The sequence below is a fragment of the Somniosus microcephalus genome, chromosome 1, assembly GCF_052327205.1.
Source record: "Somniosus microcephalus isolate GS21.2 chromosome 1, FLI_Smic_1.0, whole genome shotgun sequence".
Lineage (NCBI taxonomy): Eukaryota > Metazoa > Chordata > Chondrichthyes > Squaliformes > Somniosidae > Somniosus > Somniosus microcephalus.
This window is the reverse complement of record NC_140987.1, coordinates 50,508,146-50,531,106: the sequence shown is the minus strand read 5'-3', so window position 1 is coordinate 50,531,106 and position 22,961 is coordinate 50,508,146. Positions and strand designations below refer to the sequence as shown.

The 22,961-nt window shown below is 47.1% G+C and overlaps 1 protein-coding gene across 3 annotated transcripts in view; it reads right to left on the bottom strand.

Annotated features, from left to right (window-relative positions):
• The window catches only part of LOC147124059 (solute carrier family 22 member 4-like), an 82,700-nt gene that overhangs the window by 22,710 nt on the left and 37,029 nt on the right, over positions 1-22,961 (bottom strand). For 2 of the 3 annotated variants that reach the window (XR_015075975.1, XM_085980204.1), the window contains exons 4-6: positions 13,931-14,102; positions 11,317-11,458; positions 5,134-5,225 (exon numbers count right to left, since the gene is read on the bottom strand). Coding sequence is in view for 2 of the 3 variants with exons in the window: in XM_085980204.1 (XP_085836330.1) it covers positions 5,134-5,225; positions 11,317-11,458; positions 13,931-14,102 (406 nt within the window). In the remaining variant the exon portion in view is untranslated. The remainder of the gene's footprint in view (positions 1-5,133; positions 5,226-11,316; positions 11,459-13,930; positions 14,103-22,961) is intronic. The other variant, XM_085980230.1, reaches the window with a different exon arrangement.

Sequence of the window (22,961 nt, the reverse complement as noted above, 5' to 3'; positions counted from 1 at the left end):
GAGATTAAAAGACAAAAGGGATGATGGTGCAAGGCAAAAGGAGATGGTAATGTGACAAGAAACAAAAGACGACTCTAGCTGAGGTGTAAATGGGAATGGCAGAATCATCAACAGCTGCCATGTGCAAAAAAAAAAATAGCAGCAGAGGTTATGGTCTGAAATTGTTGAACTTGATGTTAAGTCCAGAAGGCTGAAAAGTGCCTAATCGAAAGATAAGGTGCTGTTTCTCGAGCTTGCATTGAGCTTCATTGGAACAGTCTTCTCGACTCAAGATCAAGTTCAACAATTTCAGACCATAACCTCTGCCCCTATTTTTGAAGGCCTTTTGATAATCCAAATATATTACATCTACTGCAGTACCCGTATTTACCCTTTCTTTTATTTCTTCAAAGAATTCAATAAGGTTGGTCAAGCATGACCTTCCCTTTTGAAATCCTTATTGACTACTCTTATATTTTCAGTTTCTAGAAGCTTTTCTATTACATTTTTGAGTAAGGATTCAGTTATCTTTCCTACCACCGATGTTAAGCTAATTGGTCCATAGTTCTATTTCTCTTTTTAAATATAGGAATCACGTTAGCTGTCCACCAGTCCTCTGACAGGATTTCCTTTACTAATGAATTTTTATATATATGTAATAGTGCCTCTACTATCTCTTCCCTAACTTCTTTTAATACGTGCGGATGCAATCCATCCGGACCAGGGGTTTTATCCTCTCCAAGTTTGATTAGTTTATCAATGATTTCCCCTCTTTCTATTTTAAATGTCTTTACATCTTTTTTGATCTCTTCTTCTAATGTCCTCCATGTTAGTCTCCCTGGTAAATATCAAGGCAAAGTAATTATTTAATATTTCTGCTATTTCGCTGTCATTACCTGTGAGTTTATCCCTGTGTGTATCCCTTAGTGGCCATATCCCTATCCTGATTTTTCTTTTGGTATTGTTGTGTCTATAGAATACTTTGTTATTTCTTTTAATAGTCCTTGACAAATTGATTTAGTTGTTTCTCTTTGCCTTCCTAATTGTTTTTTGACTTCTTTCCGAACCTTTTCATATTCTCTTTTGTCAACCTCTCCTTTGTTGTCTATGAACTTAGAGTATTTTCCCCAAGTTCTATTCTCATCCCCTTAAAATCAGTTTTTTTCCCCCAAATTTATTACTCTGGTCTTTGTCATATTTATGCCCTTCTCAATCTTCATCTTAAACCTTATGTTGTGATCGCTATTGCCTAGATGTTCCCCCAGGCTTACTTCTCTAATCTGGTTCATTTCCCATTACTAGATCCAGCAGTGCTCGTTCTCTTGTTGGGCTTTTTACATACTGGATAAGAAAGGAGTCCTGCACACATTGTAAAAACTCCATTCCCTGTACCCCTTTCATTACCTCTTGCCAGTTTATTTGGGGGTAGTTAAAATCTTCCATGATTATTATTCTATGTCCTTTACTCATTTCACATATTTGGTTACATATTTCTTCCTCCACCTTCTTTCCACTATTAGGTGGTCTGTAGTATACCCCTATTAACATGATCGATCCCTTATCTTTTATTCCAATCCATATGGTACACGTGCTGCTGCTCCCAGCGTGCTCTTCTGCACTTTTCATTGAACCAGGCTTGATGGTGATGGAGATGCCGAGCCATGAGGTTACAGATTGTAGTGGTATACAATTCTGCTGCTACTGATGGGCCACAGCGCCATGAGGATAAGGTGCTGGAGGAGTAATAGCACAAGTCAAGATGTGACCTAGAGACGTGAGCTACATTGCCACCATGGCGGTTTGAATAGGGAACATGTCGCACAGCAGGCGAGGGGGAAAAGTCCTTCTTACCACCTCTCCTCCTAATTTTCAAGACAAATAAGGGGTTTGGGGGAAAGGGGAGAAGAAGCTCTGTAGAACAGACAGACATTTGCATGAAACAACAAACAAAAATTCAAATATGGAGTGGGATAATGACACAGGGTCTCAGAAAAAAGCAAGATATTACATATCCCTAACTTGATTTGTCACAGAGATCATTAAAAGGAGCACACATTTTAGAATTATTTCAAACTACAGTCAAGGCCAATGATTTGCATTTTTAGAAAAAAATGGACAGAACCACAGAATATGATCCCCAAAATGCCAATTAAATTAAACCAACAACTTGCATTTATATAGCGCTTTTAACATAGGCATTTCACAGGAGCGTAATTAGACAAAAATTGACACTGAGCCAAAGAGGAGACATTAGGAGAAGTGACCAAAAGCCTGGTCAGAGGTAGGTTTTAAGGAGGAGAGAATGGTGGAGAAACACAGAGGTTGAGGGAGGGATTTCCAGAGCATAGGCCTAGAAGCGGCTGCCAATGGTGGGGCGAAGGAAGTGGGGATGGACAAGAGGCCAGAGTTGGAGGAACATAGAAATTGCGGAGAATTGTAGGGCTGGGGGAGGTTACAGAGGTAGGGAGGGGTGAAGCCATGGAGCGATTTGAACACAAGGATGAGAATTTTAAAATTGAGGCATTGCTGGGAGCCTGTGTAAGTTAGGAAGCACAGGGGTGATGGGTGAATGAGACTTAGTGCGAGTTAAGATACAGGCAGCAGAAATTTGGATGAGCTTAAGTTTATGGAGGAAAAGGGAAGCCATTGAAGGAGATTCTCTGGCTATGACTGGTTAGCAAAGAGTGGAACCAGGCGAGGGCAGTCCCACTCAGCTGGACAATGGGGGAGGGGCATTGGAGGAGAGTATAGTCAACTGTGTCAAAGGCTACAGAGTGGTCACGAAGGATGCAGAGATTGTAGAATGCACCAGTCACAGAGGATGTCATTTGTGACTTTGATTAGGGCCATGTCCATGCTGTGACAGGTGGAAACCAGATTGAAGACTTTCAAGCATGGAGTTGTGAGAAAGGTGGGCATGGATTTGGGAGGCAACAACACATTCAAAGATTTGAGAGGAAAGCGAGGTTGGAGCTGGGACAACAGTTTGCAAGGACAGAAGGATCAAGGGTAGTTTTTTTGTATGGGGGGCGATGACGGCAGATTTGAAAGGAAGGGCAACAGTACCCGAGGAGAGGGAACCGTTTACAGCTAACATGGGGGCCAGGAAGAGAAGTTAGGTGGTCAGCAGTTTAGTGGGAATAGGGTCAAGAGAGCAGGAGGTGGGTCTTGTGGACAAGATGAGCTTGGAGAGGGCATGATGGGAGAGAAACTAGAGAAAGCTGCAAGCTCTGGGCTAGGGCAGGCAAGGGAAATCATATTTAACCAATTTATTGGAGTTCATTGAGGAAGTAACACGTGCTGTGGATAAAGGGGAACCGGTGGATGTACTGTACTTAGATTTCCAGAAGGCATTTGATAAGGTGCCACATCAAAGGTAATTGTGGAAAATAAAACCTCATGGTGTCGAGGATAACATATTGGCATGGATAGAAGATTGGCTAGCTAACAGGAAACAGGGAGTAGGCATAAATGGGTCATTTTCTGGTTGGCAAGATGTAATGAGTGGTGTGCCACAGGGATCAGTGCTGGGGCCTCAACTTTCTACAATTTATATAAATGACTTGGATGAAGGGACCGAAGGTATGGTTGCTAAATTTGCTGATGACACAAAGATAGGTAGGAAAGTAAATTGTGAAGAGGACATAAGGAGGCTACAAAGGGATATAGATAGTTTAAGTGAGTGGGCAAAGATCTGGTAAATGGAGTATAATGTGAGAAAATGTGAAATTGTCCATTTTGGCAGGAAGAATAAAAAAGCATATTATCTAAATGGTGAGAGATTGCAGAGCTCTAAGACGCAGAGGGATCTGGGTGTTCTAGTGCATGAATTGCAAAAGGTTAGTATGCAGGTACAGCAAGTAATTAGGAAAGCTAATAGAATGTTATCATTTATTGCGAGGGGAATTGAATACAAAAGTAGGGAGGTTATGCTTCAGTTATGCAGGGCATTGGTGAGACCACATCTGGAGTACTGCGTACAGTATTGGTCTCCTTGTTTAAGGAAGGGTGTAAATGCGTTGGAAGCAGTTCAGAGAAAGTTTACTAGACTAATACCTGGAATGGGCAGGTTGTCTTATGAGGAAAGGTTGAACAGGCTAGGTTTGTATTCGCTGGAATTTAGAAGAGTAAGAGGTGACTTGATTGAAACATGCAAGATCCTGCGGGGTCTTGACAGGTTGGATGTGGAGAGGATGTTTCCTCTTGTGGGATAATCTAGAACTAGGGGTCACTGTTTAAAAGTAAGGGGTCGCCCATTTAAGACAGAGATGAGGAGAAATTTTTTCTCACGGAGAGTCGTGAGTCTTTGGAACTCTCTTCCTCGGAGGGTGGTGGAAGCAGAGTCTTTGAATATTTTTAAGGCAAAGGTAGATAGATTCTTGATAAGCAAGGGGGTGAAACGTTATCGGGGGTAGGCGGGAATGTGGAGTAATCAGATCAGCCATGATCTTATTGAATGGCGGAGCAGGCTTGAGGGGCCGAGTGGCCTACTCCTGCTCCTAATTCGTATGTATGTATGAAAGGAGGTTTGTGGCAGAGGCAACTGAACGGATGGTCTCAATTTTAGTGACAAGGAAACCCATCATCTGCTTGCACTTGTTCTTGGAGGGGTCAGGGGAGAGGGGTTTAAGAAGACGGTTGGTAGTGGAGAAAAGAAGCCTGAGGTTATCTTTGCATTCCAGGATGATCCTGGAGTAGTGAGCGGTTTTGTTAGAAGAGAGCAGGGCCTGATCGTAATCCCACTATCTTGTGCAATAAAGACAGACTTATCTTATTTAGTCAACAAAAAAAGTGGCCCTGACTAATTAACAGAGTAAAGGTACTAAATAATGTAGTGATCAAAGAGTAAGGAGAAAGTTGAGAGAAATTTAGTCACACAAAAGAGTTGGTAGAGCAGGGAATGCTTTGCTATGGCAAGTATTTGAGGCAGAAACTGTTCATGGGAAAATGACCAAACATTTAAATCAGAGAATGATACAAGGATTTGGGAAGACAGCAGAGCAGTGGGATTATTCTTGGATTGCTGTAACAATGAACCAACATAGACATGATGGGCTGGATGACTTCTCTCTGTACTGCAAACTGCTATAGTTCTATATGCCAGCTTTGGTTGGGATTGTTTTGTGTTTCTTTGCTGATAATGTCTCTACTCACCATACAATGACAGCAAAGATTGTGATGTTTCTTAAGTTAGAAGTCCTAACCAAATCCAAGTAAGTGAATGCATGTTTATCCCCAGTTGGCAACTAAAGAGTAGAAGGAAAAAATATATAAAAACAAATTAAACTATGAACAAATATGAATAGCAAGAACAGAAGCAGATAAGATTCAATAAAATGTTATTATTTGAATGATACCAATCATTATGCTGCTTATTACATAGTACACTGAACATATAGAACAGTTATGATCAAATTCACTTGGTTGAATCTGTAAAACTTATCCTTGAGTAATGACAGAAGAATAATGAAAACAGAATACTACCTACTTCAGTGTGTCATTTTAGTTAACTTAAACAGAATAACTCCTCTGCGTTCGGTCAATGGGGAGAATTTTAACCTCCAAGAACGGGTGGGTTGGGAGTGGATGGGTGGGGGGGCGGGGGGGGGGGTAAAAATTATTGATTTTTTTTTTTTTTTTTTATAAAGAGCAGGAGGGTAACCCGGCTCCATCGCGCCCACTTCCGGGTTTAACAAAGGCGCATTTGGATGCTGGCGAGAAACCTACTCGCCGAAGTCGGTAATATCCTAATTGGATGCCGGCAGGTAATTATTGGCTCAATTAACGTACTTAGGAGACATCAATGAGTTATTTTTAAATTGGTTTTAAACTTGGCTCCAAATTTTACTTGAACAGGACTTGAGTTCGGGAAACTGACAAGGGAAACAGAGGCGAGTTTGAGCAGCAGTTCAGGTGGGTATTTAAACTTGCCATTGTCCCATCTGAATAAAACCTCACTTTACTGCAGCTGCTGACTCAGTTCCCTCTGGCAAATGTTGGAGCGGAGACAGCTTTTTTCAAACCTTGGAGAATTTCAAATTGACAAGATCAGGATGGAAGGCGCCTTGGATGTGTTTGACAGCACAACAGAAGAGGAAGACCATCACCATCCATGGCAGCAATGACGAGTGTGGTGGGATCAGCACGCGCACAAGAGAAAGGCCCACTGGAGGTAGGTTTGCAGGTGGAGGAGGACAAAGGGGCTCATCACTCACCTTCGGATGAGGAGAACATAGAGGGGGAACAGCAGGATGAAGATGGGGGGCGCTCATCGCCAGACCAGCCACTTACATTGTTACCCAGGATGCCATAATATTGCGAACTCACCACCAGCACCAACCCCTCCTTTCTCCCCCCTCCGCCCCTGCCGCCCCCACCTCCCTTCCTTCCTTTGCACTAAACAGAGAAGATAGGAGCAGGAGTAGGCCATTCGGCCCCTCGAGCCTTCTCCGCCATTCAATGAGATCATGGCAGATCATCCAAACTCAGTACCCTGTCTCTGCTTTCTCCCCATATCCCTTGATCCCTTTAGCCTTAAGAAATATATCCAACTCCTTCTTAAATACATTTAATGAATTGGCCTCAACTGCCTTCTGTGGTAGAGAATTCCACAGGTTCACCACTCTCTGGGTGAAGAAATTCCTCCTCATCTCAGTCCTAAATGGCTTACCCCTTATCTTCAGACTGTGGCCCCTGGTTCTGGACTCCCCCGCCATCAGGAACATCCTTCCTGCATCTAGTCTGTCTAGTCCTGTTAGAATTTTATAAGTTTCAATGAGATCCCCTCTCATTCTTCAAAACTCCAGCGAGTATAAGCCCAATTGACCCAATCTCTCCTTATACGTCATTCCTGCCATCCCAGGTATCAGTCTGGTGAATCTTCGCTGCACTCCCTCCATGGCAAGAACATCCTTCCTCAGATAAGGCGACCAAAACTGCACACAGTACTCAAGATGTGGTCTCACCAAGGCCCTGTACAACTGCAGCAAGACATCCTTGCTCCTGTACTCAAATCCTCTCGCTATGAAGGCCAACATACCATTTGCCTTCTTAACCGCCTGCTGCACGGTTAATGATTTGAAGCAGGCCATGACCAGGGCCGTGCAGACTTTGGATGCAAATCACAGTCCTTCAACCACTCATCCACCCATTGCACATCCGCCCAATGGGCCCCGGCATGTATTGACATTCATCATGAAACAGGTGAAAGGGCGAGTTGGCCCTTGGAATGCAATAATGGGCAATATGTGGAAGTGGTGCAAATAATTAAATTTTACTGGGCAATTAAAAAAAAGAAAACTTAACAGCATAGCATTGTCAAACACCCATGTACATATACTTGGTGCATCACAATTTCTTCAACATACACTTCCTATCGCTCCTATGTGGCGCAAGCCCTGTGGCTTGAGCAGAGGTAGAGGCAGACTGCTCAGATCCCTGCTCTGGCCTACGACCTCTGAAATTTGGAGCCCAAGGGCTCCGTCAAAGATTGCTCCACCTGCACCTGTGCAGGAACAGACTCGGCCATCAGGAGACGATGCAGCATGTCAGGTACTGACTGAGGGCCAGGGGCTGGTGGGGGGTGGGGGGCAACATGTGAGAAGTTGGAGCTTTGAGTGGAGTTACCGCTTCCATGTCCCCTTTTGCCATCATCCCTCTCCTGGGTCAGCGCCACGTCACTCATACCCCTCTGCTGCAGACCAGATTGGCGACGTGTTATAAGGAAATGGATAAGCTATCTATCATCCTGTTTATGGCGACAGACAAATTGGCATCCAAAGTCTGCACGGCCCTGGCCATGGCCTGCTTCAAATCATTGTGCTGGTGCATGACTGTAGGTCCTGTGATGGTGCACCCTCAGAAAGAATGAGGTCCTCTGAGGAATCATCCTCATGGATGTCCTGCAACACTTGCCATATGTGTGAAGGCCCTGGAAGTCTAAAGAAAGGGATATGATTTAGTCGTGGCAAAGTCACAATATTGACAATCGCCATACTCAGTCTTCTCATAGTCATTGATGAAATGAAGTCAGCATATGTGTGTCAGGAATATTTGTCTCTCCATCTCCAACTGAGAGGGATGCCACTTATCTCCAGGGCGTCCTCGTCTGTGAGCTGTACTATTTGTGGTAGGCCACCTCCAGTTCTATCTCTCTCCCTTGTATTTTGCGCTCTCTTCTCCTACAAGGAGCGAGAAAATAGACCTGTGAATGAAGGTGAGGTATTCACCCAATGGATACAGTGCATTCTTTCATAAGTTCCTGTTAAGAATGTCCTGCGCAAGCTGGGCCCGTGCCCAAGTATTTATACTCTCCCTGGACAGCGCCACCCGCAGGCCGCTCAGTATTATTTCATAAGTCTTTTTTTCATGAATGACTGATTCATGTCAATTATCTTACTGTGGAGCCCGGAGGAGCAGCCTCCACATTTAAAGTTGCGAGCTGCTGCTGGCCACCACTCGCCCGCCTCTGATCTCTAATGCGAAACGCGCTCGCTATAGGCAGGTCCTCGATTGGTAGGGCCGCTGCTACTTAAAGGCGTCCTGCAGCAGCTTAAATGGGAGGTGCTTGTTACTGTGGTGGAAGGCAGGCAGCAAGATTATGCAGCAGCAGGCAAGGCGAACTCAACCTGACTTCCCTGGGTTCTCTGATGCAGCTGGTAAGGTGCTGATTGAGCAAGTGACAAGCAGAAAGGAGGTCCTCATCCCTTTCGATGGGCGGCAAGCGCCAAAAACTAATTAAGTCAATGGCCACGGAGAGAGGTGGCAAAAAATGTCAATGCCAGCAGCAGTGTTCCCCCAGACCTGGATGGATGCACTGTAGGAAATAAAAACATTAATGAGCAGATCAGGACCGCCAAGGTAAGGTTCCCATGGTTCTCTACAAGTCAGCAGGGAACACTTCACTTCCTTTCTGCTTGCACTCACGCCATCAAAACCTGGTACTGACCTCACAACTACTTCTCCCTCTTGGTCTCACGTGTTGCTTCTTCCCGTCATCAGGCACACTATGCTAAGCTGCCTCATACAGCCTGAAAACCCTTAAAACAGGACACACATTAACCAACTTCCATTCTTCATGTAGGAGAAGCTGGCACACAATTAGGAGAGACTGTCTGAACAGGAGGAGGTTCGGCCACTCTACAGATACCAACACCAATGGAAGAGATAGCCATCGACATTATTAGCACATCTCCTTCGACTTGCTCGGTTTTCTCCTTCCTCCTCCTCTTGTTGTTACCGAAGTAGAATTCCCATAAAGGTCTCCATGAAAAAAAAATGGTCATGCCAGAAACCTCTTCAAAACGTTCTGCAGTAACAGAGAGGGTGGATGAGGGCAGTGCAGTTGATGTTGTGTATATGGACTTTCAAAAGACATTTGATAAAGTACCAGATATTAGGCTCACTAGCAAAATTAAAGCCCATGGCCTAGAAATTCGGTGGGCTGCGCCACCAGTTAGCGCCTAAAGAGGGCACTCAGTGGCTTTAGCGCCACTGGCCGCGCCTCCCGCGATATTTAGCAGGGCGCTAATGGCGGCGTTAGCCTGTTGCGCTGCGCCGCCACCGATGACGTCATCGGTGTGCGCAGCGCCCCGCTACCGCCCCGATCGCAATATTTGGTAGCGCCCGCCTCTGTAGCGCCGTTCGCAAATCGCGCCCGGTTCACGGGGCCTACCTGTGGCGGCAGTGGCGCAAATTAAGGTGGAGGTGCGGGGCGGCCATTTTTTCCGGTGGCCGCCTGCCAGCACCTTCGTCCCCGGCCTCCTGATTCTCCCCCCGGGCAGTGCCGACTGTGTCCTGAGAGCCCGGCACTACTTCTCGGTGCCGGGCTCTTTTGCCGGCACTCGCGATCGCTCATCGTGCTGGTGCAGGCCCCTCCCCTTTAAGAAGCGGAGGAAGGCCTGCAGTACCGCAGCGCGCCATGCCGCAGTATGTGGCGCTGCGGCACTTTGCGCTGCGATATTCAGTTTCAACACCCGGGGCGTTCAAGATGAATTTCCGGCGGTCGCAACTGCTCCGATCACAGCAGTAATTCTGGCGCCCAGGCGAGCTTGGCGCCCCGTTTGGGCCTCCACTGAATTTCTAAGCCCATGAGTTAAAAGGGGCAGTAACAGCATGGATACAAAAATTGGCTAAGGGATAAAAAAGAGAGTTGTGGCGAATGGCTGTTTTTCGGACTGGAGGGAGGTATACAGTGGAGTTCCTCAAGGTTCAGTACTTGGGACCACTGCTGTTTTTGATATACATTAATGACTTGGACTTGCGGGTACAGGGTACAATTTCAAAATCTGCAGATGACCCAGTTAACAAAGCAGTCAATAAAGCATAAACCTGGGCTTTATAAACTGAGGCAGGAGGTTATGCTAAACCTATATAAAACACTAGTTCGGCCCCAGCTGAAGTAATGTGTCCATATCTGGGCACCACACTTTAGGAAGGACGTGAAGGCTTTGGAGAGGGTACAGAAGAGATTTACTAGAATGGTTCCAGGGATGAGGGATTACAGTTACATGGATGGACTGGAGAAGCTGGAGTTGTTCTCCTTGGAGCAGAGAAGGCCAAGAGGAGATTTGATAGAGGTGTTCAAAATCATGAAGGATTTAGATAGAATAAATAAAGAGAAACTGTTTCCAATGGCTGATGGGTCGATAACCAAAGGGCACAGATTTAAGGTGATTGGCAAAAGAACCAGAGGCGACATGAGGAAAAGCTTTGTTACGCAACGAGCGGTTAGGATTTGGAATGCGCTGCCTGATAAGGTGGTGGATACAGATTCAATAGTAGTCTTCAAATGGGAATTGGATAAATACTTGAAGGAGTAAAAAATTGCAGGGATATGAGGAAAGAGCGGGGGACTGGGACTAACTGGATTGCTCCAAGAGTCGGTGCAGATTCTATGGGCCGAACGACCTCTTTCCGTGCTGTACTATTTTATGATTCTATCTATTGAAACCATCTGAGTAGCAAAAAAAGACTATGTAATACAAGAAAAATGCCTATCAAAACTTTCTAAAGCTCTACCCGAGAGCAGCTGAGGAATTAAATATTGCTGGAAATGGCCACATCGTGACTGGTTTGTGGGCGTAAGCAGGTAGCAACGAGACAGAAATAGCATCAGGGGTCATATCTATGTTATGTGACCCTGATTTGAATATATTAAACGAGGTTGCCACCAGTTTCTTGGAAGTGTAAACAGGGTGATATCAACACAAAAATTGCTCCCATACATTTCTGAAAATAACAGTACACTGCATCTAGCCTTTAACAGATCCATTATTCTTCTCTAAAACAGTGATGAAATTAAAAAGACCAATTGATGAAAAGCACAACATACATTACCATGCATTCTTGGTCACTTCTATTCTCAAATATCTTGGCAGTAGGCTTAATGCCGTTTCTTTTAGCAGCAGCTTGCACAATCGCTTTCGCTTCTTCTACCCGACCTTGAGACAGCAGCCATCTTGGAGACTCGGGTATAAACCTGCAAAAGACAAAAGGGCAAACGTTGTAATGGGCAGAACAGCAGAGCTCACACAAATTATGCAGCAGCAAACGCTACAACTTGCTCGGGTGGGTCGACGAGAAGGAAAGCAAACCGGCAGAGAACTGCTCAAACATGGCCAAAGGTCATGGTGGGCCGCCTACCGGCCTGTTCCCGGTGACATCTGGCCCGCTGCGTTTTTGGAGCAGGGTGAGAAACAGGAGAGCAGCAAATTCGCAAATCGGGGTCCAATGCCACCTGTAGGACCCCAATGCAAATTTGGTGTTCCACTGGGCAGAATGCAGACCCCAGTGGAACTGAGTATTGATTGGCCAAACCAGCAATAATTAAAGCGTTGCACCAAAAATAATTGTGGGGGTTGGGAAACCATTGTAGCAGTCATTTGTGTTAGCCAGTGGGAGCTCATCCTGGCCTCAAAAAAATCTTCCCACTCGTTGCCAGTCTCTTCCTGCCCTTCCCCCCGGGATTACCTACGCCCCCCCACCCCGCTTAAGGGCCTAACGTCTGGTGTGGCTCGATTGCTCCCACCCCGCCAGCGCTTGTTCAGTGTTGGCTGCATGCCAAAAGTATTCTAACAAAGCCTGACCATGAAAATGGCTCCGGACTCTCACTGGTACCATCAGGCAACGAGGTGCAATCGTACAATGTACATCCAAAACAAAAATCAGCCTCCGAGTATTAAGCATGCTGGAGCCAATAAAATGTTTTCAACACAATTAAATCGATGGGGGCAGGGGGACTAGGACAAGGGGACCGGGACAAGGAGACCAAAGGCAGGAAAGCTACTTCAACTCGGGGGTGAGTTGGGGGCCAGCAAATAGGGTCAGCGGAAGGGGTCAGGGGGGATCTTAGTTACAAGGACAGGTTGGAGAAGCTGGATTTATTTTCATTAGAGCAAAGGAGGTTATGGGGTGATTTGATAGAGCTGTACAAGATTAGGACGGGTTTGGATAGGCTAGACGGGGAAAGGCTGTTCCCACTAGTTGACGGTACAAGGGCTAGGGGACACAGATTTAAGTTTTTGGCCAAGAGATACAAGGGGGATGTGAGGAAAACCTTTTTTACACAGCGAGTGGTGATGACCTGGAACTCGCTGCCGACGGAAGTGGTGGAAGCGGAGACACTCAATGTTTTCAAGGGGAGACTGGATAGGCTCTTGAGGGAAATAAACTTGCAGGGCTACAGGGATAGAGCGGGGGAATGGGACTGACTCAATTGCTCTACAGAGAGCCGGCACGGATTCGATGGGCCAAATGGCCTCCTTCTGTGCCGTTATGACTCTATAATCGCAAACTCTTTCAGCTCTTCAACTCTCGCTTTGATGGTGGGGGGGGGGGCGGGAAGAGCGGGGTGGAGGTCAGTAGCAAAAGTTGAGGCAAACTTTTTCAACTGGTTTGGGGAAGTGCCCAGCTGACTCCAACAGCAACCATACTGTGCAATGCTTACGTTAGGACTTACTACTGGTGAAAAGTGGCAGTGCGACAGTGGCTGCATTAAAGCGCCCTGTGCTTTTCAATATCGGATGCATGATGGGAATGACGCGGGGAGAGCGGGTACATGATTTCTGTTTCCAGGAACACAGGAACAGGAATAGAACATTCATCCCACCCATGTCCCCCTACCCCCACCTCCCCTCCCCCCAGGCCTGTTCCGCCATTCAATTAGATCACGGCTGATCTGTATTTTAACTCCATTTACCCGCCTCGGCTCCCTAACCCTTAATACCCTTGCCTAACAGAAAATGTATCAATCTGAGTTTTGACATTTTCAATTGCCCCCCCAGCCTCAACAGCTTTTTTGGGGGGGGGGTTCCAGATTTCCACTACCCTTTGTGCGAAGAAGTGCTTCCTGACATCACATCACCCATAAACGGCCTAGCTCTAATTTTAAGGTTATGCCCCCCCTTGTTCTGGACTCTCCCAACAGAGGAGATAAGGTATATTTAGCCCCCGTATGATTCTAATTTGCTAATAAAGATTCGGTATGCTTATATATTTGCAAATAATTTGGTTTAAAATGTTATTTACAAATTGCATAATCTTTAGAAATTGGTTTTGAGGGGAGCATTGCCGCAGAACGAAGAGTGATCAAGGTACAGCTACGCATGCAGCTTCAATCCACCAGTTTAAAACTGCAGCTACTATTCCCGGACCCAACGTTGCATGGATTTGACATGGTCAACCCCTCGCGCAGTGCCACCTGCAGGCAAGTACTGCAGGTACAGGTGAGCATTTTTCGAATGAGTTTTGTCACAGAGATAGGTTCACGTAGAAATTTTCAATGCATTTTGAAATGGAATGCGGTATACACCCCCACCACTGCGGATTTCTAAAGTAGCTAACCTATTTTATCTTGAAATGCAGTGAATAATTTTACCGTATCTACCGACTGTAGGCAGACAACCTTCCTGTCTTTTTACCTTAAAGAATAATTAACAGAAATTGAACTCACCACCAGAAAGGCATATACAGAATTTGTGGAAGTGACAAGGCTAGTAGTAACATCCGCCAATCCCGGATAAAATATGCAAAAACAGATAGAATAACATAGCCTATTGCATAAAAAAGGCAGACACCAAGTGTTCCGTAAGTGAGCCTCACAGTTTTGCCAAGAATCTCACTTCCTGTTGAAGGAATAAAATACTAATTAATCAAATTTACAACAAAAAATCTCTAATCCCAATGCAATTTTTAATTCAAATAACTTGTCCAGAAGATGAGCACAACGGAACTACTCTTCAAAAGAGGAAAAAGAAAACATAGCAGGTCCAAGGGATCAGCAAGAGGCAATCCCTAAATATCACTGATAACAATGTTCTGTCTGTGTCAAGCATATATTATTTTATGTTAAACTTAAAATCAGCGGGCTTCCTCCATTACTTTAAAGAAGGAGGACAGACAAGAGACCTCTTGTATTCAATTCTGGTCTCTACTGAGCTCCCAGTCCAGAGATCCACAACATCCAACCATCGGGTCCCCTGATCTCCCTCCACCACCGGCCCCCCGCCCCCACCCCTGGCCCTGACCTCCAGGTCCCCCAATCTCCCTCCCCCACCCCCGACCTCCAGACCCCCTAATCTCCCCAGATCCAAAGACCTCCTCCCAAAGATCCAAGATCCCAGTACCTTCTTCATTGTCCCTAGACCCTCCCATCTACAGTGTTCCCAGAAATCCCCACCCAGTGCTCCCAGATCTTGGGAACCTCTCCTAGTACTGCTAGACTGGGGCTCCACATCAGATTACTTCTGTATCCTGGGCCCCGTTCCCAGAACTTCCCGGAATGCCGTAAGTTAGCGTCCTTGATATTACTAGTACGATAGCAAAATACTGCGGATGTTGGAAATCCGAAATAACAACAGAAAATGCTGGAAAAACTCAGGTCGTCAGGCAACATCCGTGGACAGAAATTTGAGTTGACGTTTCGGGTCGAACCCTTCTTCAAAACTGGAAAGAAAAGATAGATCGGAGGCAGGGCTGCGATCGGACAAAAGAATAAAAGAAACAAAAGAAGTAAAAAAGAGACAATAAAAGGTATTAGAAGCTAGAGGAGATGGTAATAAGCTGAGATGAGGTGTAAAGTGTACTGGCAGGGCAAGAGATAGCTGCCAGGTGTGAGAGAGAAACAAAAGGAAAGGGTGGGGGGGGGGAAAAGGAGTGGAAAAATTACAAGAAAAAATGAAATAGGGGCCGAGGTTATGATCTGAAACTGTTGAACTCGATATTGAGTCCGGAAGGCTGCAGAGTGCCTAATCGGAAGATGAGGTGCTGTTCCTCGAGTTTACGTTGAGCTTCCGTGGAACAATACAAGAGGCCAAGGACGGTGAGGTCCGAGTGGGAATGGGGTGGTGAATTAAAATGACAGGCGACCGGAAGCTTGGGGTCACCCTTACGGACTGAACGGAGGTGTTCCGCAAAGCGGTCACCCAATCTGCGTTTGGTCTCCCCAATGTAGAGACCGCATCGTGAGCAGCGAATACAGTATACTAGATTGCGAGAAGTACAAGTAAATCGCTGTTTCACCTGGAAGAGGTGTTTGGGGCCCTGGACAGTGGGAAGGGGGGAGGTATAGGGGCAGGTGTTACATCTCCTCCGCTTGCACGGGAAGGTGCCAGGCGAAGAGGAAGGGCTGTTTGGGGTGATAGAGGAGTGGACTAGGGTGTCTCGGAGGGAGCGGTCCCTGCGGAATGCTGAAAGGGGAGGGGAGGGGGAAGATACGTTTGGTGGTGGGGTCACTTTGGAGGTAGCGGAAATGTCAGAGGATGATCCGTTGAATGTGGAGGCTGGTGGGGTGAAAGGTGAGGACAAGGGGAACCCTATCATGGTTCCGGGAGGGAGGGGCAGGGGTGAGGGCAGAAGTGCGGGAGATAGAACTGACACGGTCGAGGGCAGTGTCAATCACGGTAGAGGGGAATCCTCAGTTGCGGAAAAAGGAAGACATTGTCTGAAGCACTGGTGTGGAAGGTGGCATCGTCGGAGCAGATACGGCGGAGACGGAGAAACTGGGAGAATGGAATAGAGTCCTTACAGGAAGCGGGGTGGGAGGAAGTGTAGTCCAGGTAGCTGTGGGAGTCAGTGGGCTTGTAGTGAATATTGGTCGATAACCTATCCCCAGAGATGGAGACGGAGAAGTCGAGGAAGGGAAGGGAAGAGTCAGAGATGGACCATGTGAAGGTGAGGGAAGGGTGGAAATTGGAGGCAAAGTGAATGAAATTGTCAAGTTCGGGACGAGAGCAGGAAACGGCACCGATACAGTCATCAATGTATCGGAAAAAGAGGTGAGGGAGGGGACCTGAGTAGGACTGGAACAAAGATTGTTCCACATAGCCCACGAAAAGGCAGGCATAGCTAGGACCCATGCGGGTACCCATGGCAACAGCTTTGATTTGGAGGAAATGAGTGGAGTTAAAGCAGAAGTTGTTCAATGTGAGAACAAGTTCAGCCAGGCGGAGGAGGGTGATGGTGGATGGGGACTGGTCGGGCCTCTGTTCAAGGAAGAAGCGGAGCGCCCTCAGGCCATCCGGGTGGGGGATGGAGGTGTAGAGGGATTGTACGTCCATGGTGAAAAGGAAGCGGTTGGGGCCAGGAAACTGGAAACTGTTAAAGTGGCGGAGGGCGTCCGAAGAGTCGCGGATGTCGGTGGGAAGAGACTGGACAAGGGGAGAAAAGATAGAGTCAAGATAGGAAGATATAAGTTCCGTGGGGCAAGAACAGGCTGAAACGATGGGTCGACCAGGGCAGTCCTGTTTGTGGATCTTGGGAAGGAGGTAGAAGCGGGTTGTGCGGGGTTGGGGAACTATGAGGTTGGTGGCAGCAGGGGGAAGATCTCCAGAGGAGATGAGGTCAGTGACAGTCTTGGAAATGGTGGTTTGATGTTCGGTAGTGGGGTCATGGTCCAGGTGGAGGTAGGAGGAGGTGTCGGAGAGTTGGCGTTCAGCTTCCGCTAGGTAGAGGTCAGTGCGCCAAACAACAACAGCACCACCCTTGTCGGTGGGTTTAATGACAATGTCAGGGTTGGATCTAAGAGAATGGAGTGCTGCAAGTTCAGAGGGAGGTAGGTTGGAGTGAGTGAGGGGAGCAGAGAAATGGAGACGGCCGATGTCACGGCGGCAGTTAGCGATGAAAAGATCTAGAGAGGTTAAGAGGCCAGGGGAAGGGGTCCAGGTAGAACGGGAATTCTGCAAGCGGGAGAAAGGGTCAGTTGTGCGGGGGGGAAGACTCCTGGCCAGAGAAGTGGGCACGGAGACGAAGGCGGCGGAAAAAGAGCTCAACATCGTGCCAAGCTCGAAATTCATTGAGGTGGGGGCGTAAGGGGATGAAGCTCAGGCCTTTGCTGAGGACTGATCGTTCAGGGTCAGAGAGTGGAAGGTCAGAGGGGATAGTGAAAACGCGGCAGGGGGTGAGATTGGGAGAAGGGGGGTCAGAGGAAAGTGAAGGGGAAGAAGTTTCCGGAGGGGCGTTGGTGTCCAAGAGTTGATGAAGCTTGCGATCCTTGACATCGGAAAGGAAGAAGAAAAGTTTTTTGTTGAAGCGTCGGATGAGGCGAAGGATGAAATGGAACTGTGGACCCGGACAGCTTTGAGATAGAGCGCGCGCCGGTGTTGCTGAAGAGAGAGGTCGAGAGTGTTCATGTGGCGCCGCATGGCGTTGAGCGTGGATCTCAGGATGCGGCGAGAGCAGTAGTTCGAGGAACGATGAATATCTTGGAGATATTTGTAATCCTGGGTGGATCCGAAGCACGAAGGGTGGAAGTTTAGTTGGAATCCACGTGGAATAAGTGGAATATTACTACTTGGTATAACACCCTTGTTCTTATAAAACTTCTAATCAATGCCACAGGAGATCTGATTTCATCATATATTGGTTGTCAGGATCAATTTAAAATAATTGGAGATCTTACCCCTTTGGCTTACCAGCCTCAGGGCCTGATTTTTTGTTTTTTTTGTTTTAAACAAGTGTTATACAGAATTTGCAACACAAATTAAGGTTAGCTCCATAGACATTTACAGCACAGAAGGGAGCCATTTAGCCCATTGTCTGATCCAGCTCTTCGCCAGAACATTCCAAAATTATCCCAAATCTTCCTCTCCCTCAAATATTTAACAATGTTTCCTTTAAAATATACAATTGGGCCTGATTCAAACACTCCCTCTACTCCAACAACTCTCCACCTAAGAAATTTCTCCGGACCTCTCTCTTCACTGTCTAAGTAACAATTTTAAAGTTGCTGATCCCCTCTCATCGCTAACCACAAGAAATAGTCTTTCCCTATTAAACATATCAAAACCCTTAATTATATTTAAAACTTCCTTTGAATTTCATCTTGACCTTCTTTGCTCCAGATGAGAATAGTCCCAGTATGTCAGATCTCTCCTCAACTACAGTTTCGCATACCTAACATTATCCTGGTGAATCTACGATATACATGTTCATTGGCTTTTCTGTAGTGGGGTGCCAAAAACTGCACACAGTGTTCTCACTGTGGCCTAACTACGAATGCGAATAGCACTGGCGCTCATCCCGTGGTTTGGGCATCCCATACCATTCAATCCAATCTTAGCTGATCTGTACCTCATCTCCATTGGCCTGCCTTTGCTGCACATCCCTCGACACTCTTACCTAACAAAAATCTGTCGATCACAAGCCAACCTACTCTTTCCCAATCATGGGCCCAGATTTTCCAGGGCCTTTGACCATGTACGCTGTTGTAAATGCACCGCAGGTTCCGGGTTTCCGCATGTGCAAAAACACGGAACTTGCGATGTCAAGTTTCAGCTTGACAGATTGTACAAATGCGCAGGAAATGGACATTCGCTGGCACAGAGTTGGGCTATTTGCCAAACTACTGCCCAGCGAATGCTCACGAAACCCTTACGCCTGGTAAAAGCAGGCGTACGGCCTTCTTTTACCAGCGTAAGGGTTTAAATAAATATTAAAGTAATTTTTTTTGAATGATTTAACCATGCAAAAACCTTTAAAATTAGTTTAGGTTATTTTTGATCCTTTGAAAAATGTTAACAATTATTTTTCAAAAAATTAAATTTTTGTTTTAAATGTTTAACTAAATTGTATTTTAATTAATTTTGAACATGTGATGATGTATTTTTATTTAAGTGGGGTGAAATTGTTTTTTTGGGATTCCTATTATGCTTATGGGGATTCCGTACGTAAATGGAAACCCTGTAAGCATAATGGGATCCCCCTTTGTGATTGGTTGGGCTGGCCCACGTGATCCCAGGGACGCTTGCGAACCGCCTGCGCTTCTGCGATACATGGGCCTTTACGCTGGCGTATGTCTGTAGGCCCAGGAGCGTGAGTCTACTAAGGAACGGAGGCAGCAGGTAGGTGCAGAGTTTACCTGCGGTTCGGAGGCATTCGTCCACGAGAAGCCTCCAACAGCAATTTCCAGTCCCATGTCTACACGTGCCTTTCTTTCACCTTTTCTAGTATTCTCCTAGGTGTAACCCGAGGGCCAGGACCTAATAGAGGTCTTTAAAATTATGAAATGTTTCGATAGAGTAGACATAGAGGCCTAGAAATTCAGTAAGGCCCCGCCAGCTCGCTTGCGCCCAAAAGTTAGCGCTGCGCGCGGAGCCAGTTGCGACCGTCAGAAATTCAGTTTTTGCGCCCCAAGTCGGAACCGGGCGCTATTCCAGGGTGTGCCCGCCCCCGCTTGGGGCGCTGAAACTGAATTTCAGCGCTGTAGGTGCCGCTGCGCCACCCGCTGCGGAGCGGCAGGCTGCGGTACTGCAGGCCTCCTCCTTCTCTTAAGGGGGAGGTGCCTGCAACGGGGAGATCGCCGCTTGATAGTGCCGGCAAATGAGCCCGGCACCACGGAGAAGTGCCGGGCTCGTGGAAAGCAGCCAGCAATGCCGCGGGGGGGGGGGGGGGGTGGAGGAGGCCGGGGAAGGAGGTGCGGGCAGGCGGCCGCCGAAAAAGCGGCCGGCCGCACCTCCGCCTTAACTAGTGCCACTAAGGCTGCAGGACGGCCACGGTTGCAGAACGTTGTTGGCGGCCGCAACTAAATATGGGTGTCGGGCCGGTATCGGGGCGGAACCGGGGCACTGCGCACACCGATGACGTCATCGGTGCCGGCGCAGCGCTACCGGCTACCGCCGCCATTACCGCTGCGCTGAATATCAGCGCAAACTCCTCTATTGGCGCAGAAGCCCTCTTTGGGCGGTAACTGGGCGCAAAGCTGGCGGGGCCTTACTGAATTTCTAGCCCAGAGTGTTTCTGCTTGTGGAGGAAGCACAAAGCTAGAGGCCATCAATATAAGATAGTCACCAAGAATTCAAATAGTGAATTCAGAAGAAACTTCTTTACCCAAAGAGTGGCGAGAATGTGGAACTCGCTACCACAGGGAGTGGTTGAAGCAAATAGTATAGATGCATTTAAAGGGAAGCTAGATAAGCATATGAGGGAGACGGGAATAGAGGGTTATGCTGAAAGAGTTAGAGGAAGAGGAATGGGAGGAGGCTCGAGTGGAGCATAAACGCCGGCATGGACTGGTTCATAATCATAATCATAATCAACTTTATTGTCATTGTTAGTGCACAAGTGCAGTACAACGAAATGTAGGCTTGCGGCTCCCGAGAGTGTACATTTAGATTAAGACATTTAAACATTCAACATACATTTGGCTTGTAATACATTAACATAAACATAACCATAATAAAGTGCATTGGCAGATGTGCAGGCTTTAGAGTTTATTTGTGGAGTTCAGTAGGATGGCAGCCCTGGGAAAGAAGCTGTTCCTAAATCTGGTCGTACGGGTGCGAATGCATCTGTAGCGTCTCCCAGATGGCAGGAGGGCGAACAGACTGTGGCTGTGGTGGGTAGGGTCTTTGATGATGGTCCGTGACCTCCGTAAACAGCGTTTCTGGTATATGTGCTCTATGGTCGGTAGCCGGGTGCCGGTAATGCGCTGGGCAGTTTTGACTACCCGCTGCAGGGCTTTCCGGTCATAGTAGCTACAGCTGCCATACCATACGGTGATACAGTTCGTCAGGATGCTCTCTATTGTGCAGCGGTAAAAGTTAGAGAGGATCAGGGGTGACAGGTTACATCCCTTCAGCCTCCTTAGGAAATATAGGCGCTGCTGGGCCTTCTTCACCAGAGAGGAGGTATTGAGGGACCAGGAGAGGTCTTCCGTGATGTGGACTCCAAGGAACTTAAAGCTGTCCACCCTTTCCACCACAGCCCCATTGATGTGAATGGGAGTGTGACTTCCGCCTTTTTCTGTGCTGTATATTCTATGTAATCTCGAGAGGTGGATGGGTACAAAAAGCCCATGGGGCTGTGTGGCCTTCCTCTTCACAGTTTTGCCCAGAGAACTTTGTCATGGGTTAGTTGCACAGCTGTTACTTTGAGGGTGAATAGTGTGCAGGTGCCTAGGGTGCCTGAAGTACAAAAGGGAGAGGCCAGTGTGTTACTTTATCTGTCTTGGTCAGGTCACTGAACATTTAGAAATCCCGGGGATGGCAGAGTTAGCACTCAGTGCCAGTGCCGCCTACCGCCAGATGGCACGAGTGACATTTCTGACAGGTCTCCTGCCATGAACACCATGACATGGTTGCAGAGGTAGGTTTTGAGGAGGTGTTCAAAGAGGGGCAAAGAAACAGCAAGCCAGAGATTTTGGAACAGGCAATTCCAGAGCAGAAGGCCAACACAGCTGAATGTTCTACCACAATGAAGAGCGGGGATAGGAGGTGTGGGAGTGGGGGGCGGCAAGATGCAATGCAAAACAGAATTGGAAGAGCAGAGCGCAGGCCTGCAAAAGGTTGTAGAGGTAGGGTGATGCAGGACAAGGATTTTTAATTCAATTCACTGAGGACAGTGAGCCAATAAAGGCTGCTGAGGACTAGGTCTTGGGCTGTGAGTGTCCGAGTTTTGGACAAGTTGGAGTTCATGTAGCTGGAACTTAGCAGGCTGGCAGACAGCATTGGAGAAGTCAAGTCTAGAGATCAGGACAGAGGGGGATGATGTTGCTGATGTGGAAATAAGGAGATTTTGCAATGGATAGGGCATGGGGTTTGAAATCATCAGAGAGTGGAAAAGGACACCAAAACTACACACTTTTGGGTTCATTCTCAAACGAACAGCCAGGGAATGTTAGGGCTCCTAGTTTTTGGCAAGAGATTTCACGTTGCTGATGTCAAACCAGAAACATCGTATAGGCAATCGGAGGAAGCAATATACAAAGGGAAAAATGAAATAGAACGAAGGCAGCAGACCTGAGCGGCAGCAAGAGCGGAGGCTGAACAAAGAGAGAGTGCGGCAGAAGAAGGCCTGAGAGCAGAGGCAGCGGACCTGAGCGGGACCTGAGAAAGAAAAAAATATCAAAGTGGGACATCACAGGAAAGCAGCTAAAGAACAACAAAAAACAAGGAGTGATGTCACAGGAAAGCAGGGAAGTGATTGGTTGGTCAGTATTTCTCTTTTTTTCTTGGGCATTGGTTTAAATTAAGAGTCAGGATTAAAAACTAAACGTTCAAAACTTAAACACTTAATTAATTAAATACATTAGAGATGGCAGGGCAGGCGATGTGTTACTGCTGCAACATGTGGGAGCTGGTGGACACCATTGAGGTCCAAGGCGACCACATTTGCAGTAAGCGTTGGTTGCTTGAGGAACTTCGGCTCCGTGTTGATGAGCTGGAGTCCGAGCTTCAAACACTGCAACACATCAGGGAGGGGAAGAGTTACCTGGATGCTGTGTTCCAGGAGGCAGTCACACCCCTTAGATTAATTCATTCAAATTTGGTCGGTGATCAGGGACAGGTGGGTGTGACTACGAGCGAGGCAGGTATGGGGACCCAGGAGGTAGTGGTGGAGGAGCCTCAGCCCTTGCTCTTGTCCAACAGGTACGAGGTTCTTACTCTCTGTGTGGGCAAGAGCAGGGACTGCAGGGAGGATGAGCAAACTGACCACCGCACCGTGGTACAGGGAGCCATTCAAGTGGGGGGAGCAAAAAGAAATGTGGT